Genomic DNA, 12478 nt, shown 5'->3' with positions numbered 1-12478 from the left:
TACGACACCATTTCCTGGCGTTCGATTGTGCTTAAATTTGTTATACTACGGATCTTCGGTGACATTGCCAATATTATGGTACCTTAAAGCATATCGAGTGGTACCATAATATAGTACACAATTATGATATCATTTCCTGGAGTTCGATTGGGCCCAAATTTGGTATACTTGCGTTTCTTTATAAAGATTTGTTTAATTAATAATTTTAATTTATTTTCCGAATTTTAATTTATTGTTCGATGTCGGCGACAGCAACTTTTATGCCGAACTAATATATTATTAATTGTACCTGTGTCACTTTTTAAAATCTACCTAGGTCAATATAAATAAGGTGGCAAACAGAAGAAATTGGTTATTATAGTATTTTTTAGTCAATTAAGATTTTTTGTACTGCATTGTAATAAATTATTTCCAATTTCCATTATTAATTAACTTATATTTCATTACTAACGTTCCAGCATTAATAAATATCACTATCAATCGCTCTGTATATTATTAATTTTAAAAGTAATTAAAGGTATTTTCTTAGTTAACATTATAAGGGTTTTTTAATAAAATACTTAAAACTATTTTAAAAGCCAAACGAATAATTAATATAAGTGTATCTGACAAGAAAAGAAGAATTCAGAAAGAAACTATTATACACAATAAAAAGAATGGGATGCTAATTAAAGTCTTTTTGAATCTGAAAATTGTGCATATTTAGCCGAGCTTCAAAGCCCTCGACGAGCCGTCGATCCAAAACCGAAGATTCAAAATTTCCAATTATATTCTGATTATGATATTGTCGCGCCATCTAGTATTCTATTTGTGCAATTTTAGCTCTTTCATTTCGAGTATTTTGCGTAGTCTGTTGCGTAGCTACGTATTCTGTGCCTAAAGGTACAAAACTAGTATCGACGTATAACACATATCAAGTACATACAGGGTGAGTTTCCTACGATGTTCTCTAGGGGTATCTCGGAGATAAAGAGTCGGTTAAATGGGGAAATAATTGCAGTTTTGTGGGGTCATAAATATGTGCCTTTCAAATTTTAGAAAAAGCTCATGACTTAGTAGATATTTCGAAAAAACAAATTTCGGCTATTTTGAAAATTGTCCATAATTCTATTATAATCTATTTTAGACAAAAAGTTTTCGGATAAAAGTTGTAGATAATCACATCCCTAATGAGTGTTCTCCAATTTTTTCTAAAGCCTGTCATTTATGACATATAACACAAACATATGTTTTTTTTTAAATGGAAACCATAGTTGCCCATGACTTCATAAAAAGCGCCATTTTTTAAACTTTTCAGCGATATAAGCTATAATATGTTTTTTTTTCGAAAAATTACAAAGTCATAGCCAATTCTTATCTTTCTTGGCTAATTTCACTTAGTTGGTATGGTATTCTTATTATGTTATGATTTATAACTTTATTTAGACAAAATATTTTATTAAACGGTTCTTTACAATTTACATTACACAAAGTAAACCTTAAAAAAACTAATATCACTACATACACTTTAAGCTATTTTAGCAAATGTTCAAAAAAGCGGCCATTGTTTTGAATACATAAAAAATGTACCTTTTTAAAACTGAATTACAAGCTTTTTCCAGAGAACGGCCATTCAACTTTAATAAACTTCTCCCGTACCGCCTCTTCGAGTGCCTCTCTTAATTCATAACTTCTTTTGTAAACCTTGTTGTTAACCATACCGCATAAAAAATCTAAAATGGATAGGTCAGGTGATCGAGGAGGCCCATGCAATTGGTCCACCTCTTCCTATCCCTGAGTTTGCATAATTATGATATAAATAATTTTTAACATTTCTGTCATTATGAGGGGGAGTGCCATAATGAAAGTCATATTGGAACCACTCTATTGATGCGCGAGTATCTAAATTTAACTTTTCTAAAAAACGTAAGTAACGTTCACCGGTTAACGTATCCTCGTAAATATATGGCCAAGAAAACTTGAACCAATAATCCTACACGCTATTCTTCATTTGAAAAATTCATATTTACAATTTTTGTTTATTTTAATTTATAAAGTTTGGATGTGACAGTTTCACATTACTGAGAGCAACGACGATTGAACTTGTTTCCATGGCTAACTAAGTGAAATTGTTTAAAAATTATAAGAATTTGCTATACTTCAGTAATTTTTCGAAAGAAACATATTATAGCTTATATCGCTGAAAAGCTTAAAAAGTGGCGCTTTTTATGAAGTCATGGCCAACTATAGTTTCCATTTAAAAAGAAGATATGTTTGTGTCATATGTCAAAAATGACAAGGTTTAGATAAAAACGGAGAACACAGTCTTATTAAGGATGTGATTATCTACAACTTTTATCTGAAAACTTTTTGTCTAAAATAGATTATAATGGAATTATGTACAATTTTTAAAATAGCCAAAATTTGTTTTTTTCGAAATATCTAGTAAGCCATGAACTTTTTCAAAAATCTGAAAGGCGCATGTTTATGAACCTACAAAACTGCAATTCTTTCCTCATTTAACCGACTCTCTATATCCATTAGTTTCCGAGATACCCATAGAGAACATCGTAGGAAACTCACCCTGTATAATAGCAGAAAAATAATTATCGAATTCAATAAGAAAACGCTAAAAAGATGGAGTGGACTGTTTATTTACCTATAAAACGTAACTCCTGGCTCTTTCTTATAGCTGCGGCTTTTACACTTGAAAGCTGGGCGACTAATCACCATTGTAACAAAGTTTGTACAAGATTTATGCGAAGTTCCCTACACCGAAACCATTAAAAATCGCTAAAATTGTCGCCAATGACCAGCTAATGACTCATTTGTTACATCCAAAAAAATGGCAAATCACAAATTCTACTGCAGCCCGTGTATGGGTTTTACATGTCCTTGTGTTCTTTAGTCATTGGTAGAAATACACTTTTATTTTTTTTTCTAAAACAAAAATACCAAAAAATAAGAACCAATCACTTCTATTTATATTGATTTACCAATTATGATGTAATTATGTAAAGGAATAATAACTACTGAAATAATAAATGGAATAAAAAAGCGTTGGTTGAATCGACCAATGAAATTTTATATCATACGCAATTGTTAACGTTAATTAGTTCATTATATGTGTACGCAAATCCAACTTGATATAATTGGGATTTTACCATTTTATCAAGTCTGAGGAAGTAAATATTTGTTTTTAGTTTATGAATAAAGTTACAAATGGATTGTGACCCCTTGATGATACCAAAAACGCATACATATGTGTATGATATAAAAAAGTCTTATATAGTGCCTCTTATATTTCTTTCTAAACAGTAAATAATCAACAGTTCTGCTGAGTTGCTCAAAATGAGTTCCAAATGTATAATTCTTCTTTTGTCAATATATATTTGGTGTTCAGTAGAAGTCACCAACTCACTGATGGGTATGTATTATAATATATAATTAATTTAAAATATGTATGTAAATTTATTGTTTTGCTACTTAGAATACATAGGATATGCTACATGAAACTACTTTAACTGATATAAGAACAGTACATTTTTAATAAACTATACCTACCTACCTACCTATATTTCGTATCTATTAAACTTTTAGTTACGTAATCGAGGACGCGATTTTTAAATTCATTGTTGATAACCATGGACAATATGGACATATTCGGTGCTGTGCTGACTAACTGGAATTTAAATTTCGCGCTGAGGATTCAGTTAGTAGTTCTGCTGTAAAAATGTGAAGTTGCGGCATTTATTTATTTATTTCCTTGACATTTTCGTTCGTTTTGACATTTTTTGTATTTACTTTGTATTACGAGTTTTTGATTTAAATAAATAGTGTTGTGATACTTTAAGCTTGTAAATCTTTACTAGCAGAGTTTTCAGTCGAACATTGTTCTTTTTAGAACCTTTTTTAGTGCGAAGTTGATTAAAAAAATATATATAAAAGTGGACAATGCTGTGTCCGTCAAGCTTAATCACGTGACTAAAGGATTAATTACTGTAAAAAAAAATTTTTTGTTTCTTTCTTTTGTAGATTACTGTTGGCGACCATTTACGGGCATTGCACCTCAAGATGCTTTTACTGTCGGCAAGACCCAAAGTGGACAAAATATTTATATTGGTCAAGTGGCAATCAGACTGCATCCTGGTGTATATCCAGCACCCCTGTTTATAGGAGAACATGTTGTGGCATCCAAAGATGGACCCAAACCTGCATGGAATTTTGTTCAGGTTAGAGATGTATAATAGTATATTACATACCAAGGGAAGTGTTCCATTACGGTCGAGAGATTAACTAAATCTCGAGACAATAATGAAAACTTTCCTCCGAGGTTTGTATACTATTTTATTTACAACCACATCATTAATTAAAAAATAGGGACAGTATTTTATTGGGGTGCATCTCAAAACTGGCTTACCCCTATAACTTTTTTATTTTTTCAGATAAAAAATCAAGATTTGGTATGATTTTAGTGTATGACATAAATTAGGATTGATTGACGTATTCAATTATTTTCGGTCACTTCCTGTTTCACCGGAAATGCTTAAAACTTTTGATTTTTAAATGGCACTCTCGGTATTTTGTTACTTTATTCGATAGAAAATGACACTCTGAATAGAACTTTTAACATTTTCGCATATTTTATTACATATTCAGTTTATTTGGAATTATAACATGCGGTTCATAACGACAATTTGACTCGAAATACCAAGTGTGTTGTACCAAATTATTCGTAAAAAATGCTTTTTCCAAATATGCTAATGAGCCACCCTTGTTCCATTTGAAAAAATTGAGATATAATTAAAAATTTAATTTGGGCATCTTTTAACAGGCCAGGAGAAAACACGAAAAACATTAGGCGATCAAATCTATTTTTCCAAGGCTCCTTGTTTAAAAATTAGTATTTTTAAGACAGTCATGGCACTCTAGATTGAAATTTAAAATACATTTTTTTTAAGCGAAAATTTCAAAAGTCGACATATGATAAGTCATTCTATTCAGAGTATCATTTTCTATCAAATAAAGTAGAAATATATCAAGGGTACCATTTAAAAATCAAAAGTTATTGTAGTCATTTCCTGTGAAACACGAAATGATCAAAAACAATTGAATACTTTATTCAATCCTAATTTATGTCATATACTAACATACCAAATCTCGTTTTTTTTATCTGAAAAAATAAAAAACTTATAGAGGTAAGCCACTTTCGAGACGCACCCGGTATTTCGAAACTAAAAAAAGCCAATCATAGTCATCACATGTTTTACTGACACAAGCTCCATAAACGAAAGTAGTTATATTAATTATCAAAATATCATAAGTTAAGATAAATTAACGGTAAATAAATAATTAAATATCAAAGAACGAAGCTAAATTGAAAAATATGATGGAATAATGTTAAATATTAAGCATAAATGTGTATTTTTTTACTTTGTGAACTTATAATATTTTTAGGGACAGCTTACCTACAGTACGTCTGTCCGTTCTGTAGCTACGGGGTATCCGTGAGAGGGGAAACGATATTCTCTCGATGTTTTTCGTAAAAAATTCGACAAATTTGCAAATAGACAATAAAATGTGTGGGCGGAGCGATTGCGGTGACGTACTCGTCAAATAGACGTATAAAATATATTGCTGTTTATTTAAATGTTTTTTATCCGCATTCCTTTCATAGACACAGATCCAGCAGACGTACTGTACATCAGTTTACCTACTACTCAGCACTAGTGTAGAAAATTAAATTATCAAAAAATCAAACCTTTCTAGCGGAGCGATAATTAATCACTTATTTTTATTTTCATAAATCAAAAGTTTCGATGTTCTTTATTATTTTCTTTATTATTTTTAGATTCTTTGCACTCAATCTCCTGAAAAATTTGTATGGATAGATAGATCAAAGACGGACGCTCATATCCTTCCATCAAATGTACATCCTGTTATAGGTGGCACGGAAAATGGTCAATTGCTATACATCGGGAAAATTCACTTTCAAGGACAAACGATAATTGGAAAAATATTATCTGGAAATATAGGCGATGCTATTATGTACTACGTTTATAATAATTCAGAGAGGGCTGTGCATTCGTATCAGATACTAACCTACACAGAAAATTATGAAAAGTATCGAAATTTACAGTTCACTGATCATTCCTAAAAGTGTATCACTCTACAATCAGTGGTAACGCTAGAACTTTTTGGGGGGGGGGGACAAGCAATTTTCCCAACTTCCTACTTTTTTTAGAGGCCATAATACATGTAATCTTTGACTAAAGCTTGATTTTCATGCATCCGTTATCCGACGATACGATGATACGATATTAATTTTATTGGTAGAATTTAAAGACTTTGATTGGTTAGAAAATAACGCAGTTTTTAAATTTATTGCATTTTCATGTCTCCGTTTATCGGATATACGTTGGTGTCATTTTATATTTTCGTTTCCATATCGATTTTGCTATTTCACTTATATTTTTATTAAGGTTAGATTAAATTTGTCAAAACGTCCGTTATCGTATGAACGGGTCCGTTGACTAGCTGCAGTAAAATATTTACGGAAGAAAAGTGGCGCAAAAACGCTATGACCAATCAGAGCACCGTCGGACCATCGTATCGGATGCATGAAAATCAAGCTTAAGGAAGGAGCATATCAAAAATCTTAGGTCCACCGCGATGGGACTCAAATATGGCCGACTTAAATTCCGGTTTATCAGTGCCGTTCTAATTTTATTTAAAAAATTTAAAACTATGATGTAGGGTAGACGTGGGGTAGACCCACATTTTTTTTTTTATTTTACGTTGTGAATAAATGTTTGGAGTTATTAAAATTGTTATAAAAACATATTATTATAATAAAAATAGATAAGTTTTAATAATTATTTATTAACACAAACATCCGATACGCTACTGAAGTAGGTAAGTCAAATTGACGTCAAACAGAACTGTTAAGGATCCCCGAGTCCTTTTTCCGCCCACCATGCATGAATACATGGATAGCATTATGCTCCTTCCTTAATCTTCTTATTCAAAGCATGTAATAATGTATCGTGATAGGAATAAAAATCCTAGTTTAAAAAAATTGTTTTATTAATTTAAAACTTAAATTTAACATTATTGAACATTAAAACATGCATAAATAATTATTGTTATGACAACTCTAAAATTAAAATAAAATCGTACCATCCTTAATATTTTTAATTTGGGATTTAGACGTCGCGTTGTCATGACTAATTTCCCAACTCAATTATACATTGGGGGGGAGCATCCCCCCCAACACCCCCCATAGCTTCACCACTGTCTACAATATTTTTTTTCATATTTATTCCCTTTATCCTTTATTTCAAAGTATGTCAAATATTTACAAGAAGTGTTTTTATGGTTAATTTAAGTATAAATTATTGTCTAATGTCCGGCTGCATGAATATTACGCTCACCACGTAGTTAATGGACATCTAATTTTACGTATATTTATGAATAGAAGAATGCACTTTTAACAGGGTGCCTATCAAAATGTTAATATAAATAATAATAACTAATAATAATAATAACTTATTTTGGAGACGATATTCCTCCTCCCCCTATGTGCCTTCTCTGTTGAGGTTGGCGTTCAATATGACATATGACTCTCTCTCCAGAGCTTGATGGATAAGGGTGTTTCCGTCGGTGTGGGTTTAATCTCTTATGTTACGCAGCCATGACTTCTTTTTTTTCCTACCTATTCTGCGTTTTCCATCGAGTTTGCCTTCTATTATCAGCTGTATTTCTTCATATTCTGAATGCCGCATTATGTGTCCAAGGTAGGAAGTCTTTTTGATTTTAATTATGCCTGTTAGGAGTGCACGAGTTTTCATTTTGTTTAAAACTTCACAGTTTGTTGTTCTGGTGGTCCAACTTATCCTCAGCATCCGTCGGTACATCCACATTTCAAAAGCATTAAGTCGTTTGATGTCTTCCTGTTTTAGCGTCCATGTTTCGCATCCATATTGAAGCAGTGGCCACATATAGTATTTTAATGTTCTCAGTTCGTTGGTATAGCTATTCTCGGATGGCACAAAAACTTCCGCATGTTGAGGAAACCAGCCCTAGCTATTAATTTCAATCCTCCTTCTGATTTCCTTAGAGTGGTCTAGCTGGCTGTTCAATTTCCTGCCCAAGTAAATACAAGTGTGCGTGGTTTCCAGTTGGACGCCGTTTATCATTATGTCGGTGTTTCACTGTCTTGCGGATGTCTGTTGAAAATCACAGTTTTTGTCTTGACGGTGTTATTCTCTAGACTCGTCCTGATGCTTTCTTCAGTCAGTTTGTCCACTAGGGTTTGCAGCTAGTCTTCGTATTCTGCTAATACCACAGTGTCGTCTCCGTATCTTATATTGTTTATAATTTTTTCATTTATTTTAGCCCCTTCTGGACAATTTTGAAGAGGGTGTTCCGAACTGTGGTTATACAGGGTAGTCCGAACTGTATTCCGGAAACTTCGGCAGCATATTCTGCAAATAAAAATAAGTAAAAAAGTTTAAATGTAATGTTATAAAAAGCTTAGTATCGGAGGTATAGGGAGTAGAAGTTTCATTTTTATTTCGATTTTTTCCAACTAATTTCTGAAGTAACGTCAATATGTCGATGAAAATTGGTGTCTGGGGGATTTTTGACTTGAGAAATTTGATTTTGATGTCAATATGACTCCTATTTGTAGGTGGCACCACCTACATGCGTTTTAACTGTTTAGGAGAGTAATAACTTCTCGTCCGTACCTGTATAAAACTACTGAGTAAAAAAATATACATTTACGTTGTTTTTTACGTAAAAAAGGTCTCTTGGTAAAAATCGCTACGAGTAACCGTTCTCAAGATATTTAGAATGGAAATAGTCAATACATGTCATTATTGACAAAAAATAAACATGTTGACTAGTTAGTTATTTGACTGAAATGATAAATTTGGGAAATTTTTATTTTTTTATATTAATTTTTCTTTGAAAAAATTATGCCAAAACAATTTTTGTTGAACTTTACTATTACTAATTACTATTTAGTCAACATGTTTAATTTATGTTAATGATGACAGGTATTGATAAATTCGATTCAAAATATCTCGAGAACCATTACTCGTAGCGATTTTTACCTTTTTAACGGAAAGAACGTCATAAATTAATATTTTTTTACTTAATAGTTTTATACAGGTTCGGACAAAAAGGTATTACTGTTCAAACCAGTTAAAAAATCGGTAGGTGGCGCCCTCTACAAGTAGGAGTCATATTGACATCAAAATCAAATTTCTCATGTCAAAAAACTCCCAGATACCAATTTTCACCCAAATATTGACCTTACTTCAGAAATTATTTGGAAAAAATCGAAATAAATATGAAACTTAAATTTTACATCCTGTATCTCCGAAACTAAGAATTTTTACGAAGTTTTTTACTTATTTTTCTCTGCAGAATATAATACCAAAGTTTCCGGAATACAGTTCGAGCCACCCTGTATATTCGACGTATACGTTAAATAATGGTGACAATAGGCATCCATGTTTAACACCTCTTTGCATGTCTACGTACCGTATTATCAAAAAAAAAACGGCGTCATCAATGGTTATGAAATGAAGATCGCTGTCATTTTATATGTAAATTTATATGGAAAATGTCATCGATCATCATTTCCCAGCCAACTGGACGCCATTTTTATTCGATCATACTGTATCTTGCATTGCCCTTTTCTGTTCTGACACAACATTTGTGATTTCAGTATGTGTTCCTTATAATGATGATATCTAAGCCTACTTCAGGGAGAACTTCTAGTAATTTTTCGTGCTGTATTCGATCGAAGGCTTTTTTGTAGTCAACGTAACATGCGTACAGCCTTCTTTGGACTTCCATATACCTCTCTGCCATTAGTGTTAAACTCAGGATGGCGTCTCTTGTTCCTGTCCCTCTTCTAAAACCTTATTGTGATCTAGTAAGAGAATCATCACATGTTGTATACTCTATTGAATATTATTAGATAATATGCGCGTTCAGGAAACGCAGCGGCTGACCGACCGCTAAATATTTTGCTCAGCGGCTGACTTGCTTTGCGTGTAAAAAGAGACCGTTTAGGAAAACGGCTTACTCAGCCACTCAGCCGCTGACCGTCCGTGAACGCGCCCAATATAAGATTTTCGATACGTGGCTCATCAGACATATCGTTCTGTGGTCTTCGCATTTCTTCGCTTTATTCTTTTTGGCTAAGACTACGAAAGTAGATGTTACCCAGTCTTGTTAAGCTTGATTTTCATGCATCCGTTATCCGACGATACGATGATACGATATTAATTTTATTGGTTGAATTTAAAGGCTTCGATTGGTTAACCGTTTCTAACCAATCGAAGTCTTTAAATTCAACCAATAAAATTAATATCGTACCGTCGTCGTATCGTCGGATAACGGATGCATGAAAATCAAGCTTTATTCTGTTATATACTTTATTGAAAAATTGGGTCAGTATTTTGATGGCATTATCGCTTATGTTTTTGAAGTGATCTGCTGTTTTTGATCTTCGCCTGGTGCCTTATTGCTTTTTGTTTCTCGGATTGCTTTAATGACTTCATCTTTCAATATAGGTAGATGGCCTTCTTTCTCTATTTTGGGATATCCCTGCTTTCTTCTCGCATCTCTGAACAATTCTTTCAAACAGGAAACGACATTTAAAAAATGTTGCAGGATGTTATAAGAGTGCCTATCAAAAAGTTTCCAGCGCAAATAGGGGTTGCCCGGCAACACTGCGTTTGGCATTTGTATATAGTTTCTATAATAAAAAACTTAGGAATTTTGTATAAGTATTAAAGTATGTGTTAGGACGCAGTAGGAAAATATATTAACTTCTACAGGGCGGCTTAAAACGAGTGAAGTGTGAGTGGATCGGGATAATTTGTAGCATTAGAAGTTATAAAAAAAGATGGAATGTTTTTTTTATAAGAAGTTTCTTTTGGAAAAATATTAAAACAACTAACACTATGCGACGGAGCTGTTCGCCGGTGAGCAATGGGTCGTAAGCTAGTGAACATTGAAAATTAAACTGTGATACTTAGGTCTTTATAAGATACTGGGCACCAGTATTCCACCAGATACTGGCCATCAGTTTTCCTTTTATTTTCGAAAACTTCTTAGTTGAAAACTGAGAAATCAACTCAGAATATAGGTATTACTTATTTTAGGAATTACACAAATGAAACGCTGAGATAAACTAATAACTAAATATAATTAATAATTAATTAAATGTAAAATAGAATTAAATCAGACTATGAAAAAATAGATGTTTAAAAATATCTGTTGGTAAACTGTATGTAGCAAAGTAGATCACTCTTAATGGTAAGTTAAAACTGCACGCTTCTGAATATTATTTTACTAATTATTCCGCATAAAGTCTGGCGATCTTGGTACCAAAATGTAGGGACTCTTTATATTAAAAAAAAACGTACTATATGAATATCAGAAATATGCATAACATGTTAAAATTTATCAAAGTGATTCTAAAGCAATAAAATATATAATATGCCTCAAGGGCTTAATGAATTCAAATGAACTTAAGTTATATAGATATAAAATCAAATGATCTGGCCTTTTTATCCGTTCTGGTCACAAGCTAGTTGTGGTGAACTGCTACCGGAACTGGATTGTGGTATAAGATGTTTCTGGACTATGTTTCTGTAGGGACAAAACGTGGACCAAATGTCAAGTGCAAAAAAGACAAAATGGCACCAGAAACTGCTACCATAAAATGCCTTAAAATAAAATTCTGCCATAAACTAAAATGCTGCCATAATCTAAAACCCTATACAAAGAAAAAAAGGTATTAGGAAACGTTACTCAACGTTACGTTTAAAATAAAGGTCTTACCTCTGCTCAGAGGGTTTTTGCAAACAAATCGGCAAAATGCCAACAAACGCCGATAGCTCTATCGGGTTCAGCTTTAGCCACCAATATGGCGATAAAGGTAGGCACGAGGTTTGGTCGAAACTTCGACCGAACTGAAATAACTCGCCAGAAATAAACTTAAAAAAAATAAAAGATAATAACAATACTTAGAATGCCATCTCGGTGCCGAGGACCTAAACTTGATTTATTTAAATAAAATAAATCTGTACATTTATATTAATTATGTGAATTTTAAATAAAATGCTACAAATTTTTTAAATGGAACATCCTGTATATTATTGTCATTTTTGCAACAATATCCTAAGATATTCGACGTGCTTAATTTTGTCTCCAAAAGCAATTAATATCTACTATTTTAATTAAACATTTTGGCGGAAAATTTTTGATTGGCACCCTGTTAAAATTGTATTCCACCAGTATTAATGTACGTAAAGATTTTGGTTAACTACGTGATGAGTGTAATAATCCCGCAGCCGGATTCTGTACTATTATACGTTAAGTAATAAAATATTGTTATCATTGTAAGTTTATAGTTTTCCTCCATTTCAAGCGCTTAAGAACCTATTTTCATGTAACAACTTAGGTTTTGCTT

General features: G+C 32.4%; 1 protein-coding gene across 1 annotated transcript; it reads left to right on the top strand.

Moving 5' to 3' along the window:
* The first annotated feature begins 3188 nt into the window (after positions 1-3188).
* On the top strand, positions 3189-6289 carry LOC115889385. Its single transcript, XM_030909363.1, has 3 exons — positions 3189-3406; positions 4015-4211; positions 5831-6289. Exons 1-3 carry the CDS (start codon positions 3331-3333, stop codon positions 6134-6136), a joined length of 579 nt encoding a protein of 192 aa, XP_030765223.1. The 5' UTR covers positions 3189-3330; the 3' UTR covers positions 6137-6289.
* The last annotated feature ends 6189 nt before the right edge of the window (positions 6290-12478 follow it).

The sequence above is a fragment of the Sitophilus oryzae genome, unplaced genomic scaffold, assembly GCF_002938485.1.
Source record: "Sitophilus oryzae breed Bouriz unplaced genomic scaffold, Soryzae_2.0 scaffold_813_pilon_pilon, whole genome shotgun sequence".
Lineage (NCBI taxonomy): Eukaryota > Metazoa > Arthropoda > Insecta > Coleoptera > Curculionidae > Sitophilus > Sitophilus oryzae.
This window is presented reverse-complemented; position numbering and strand designations above follow the sequence as displayed.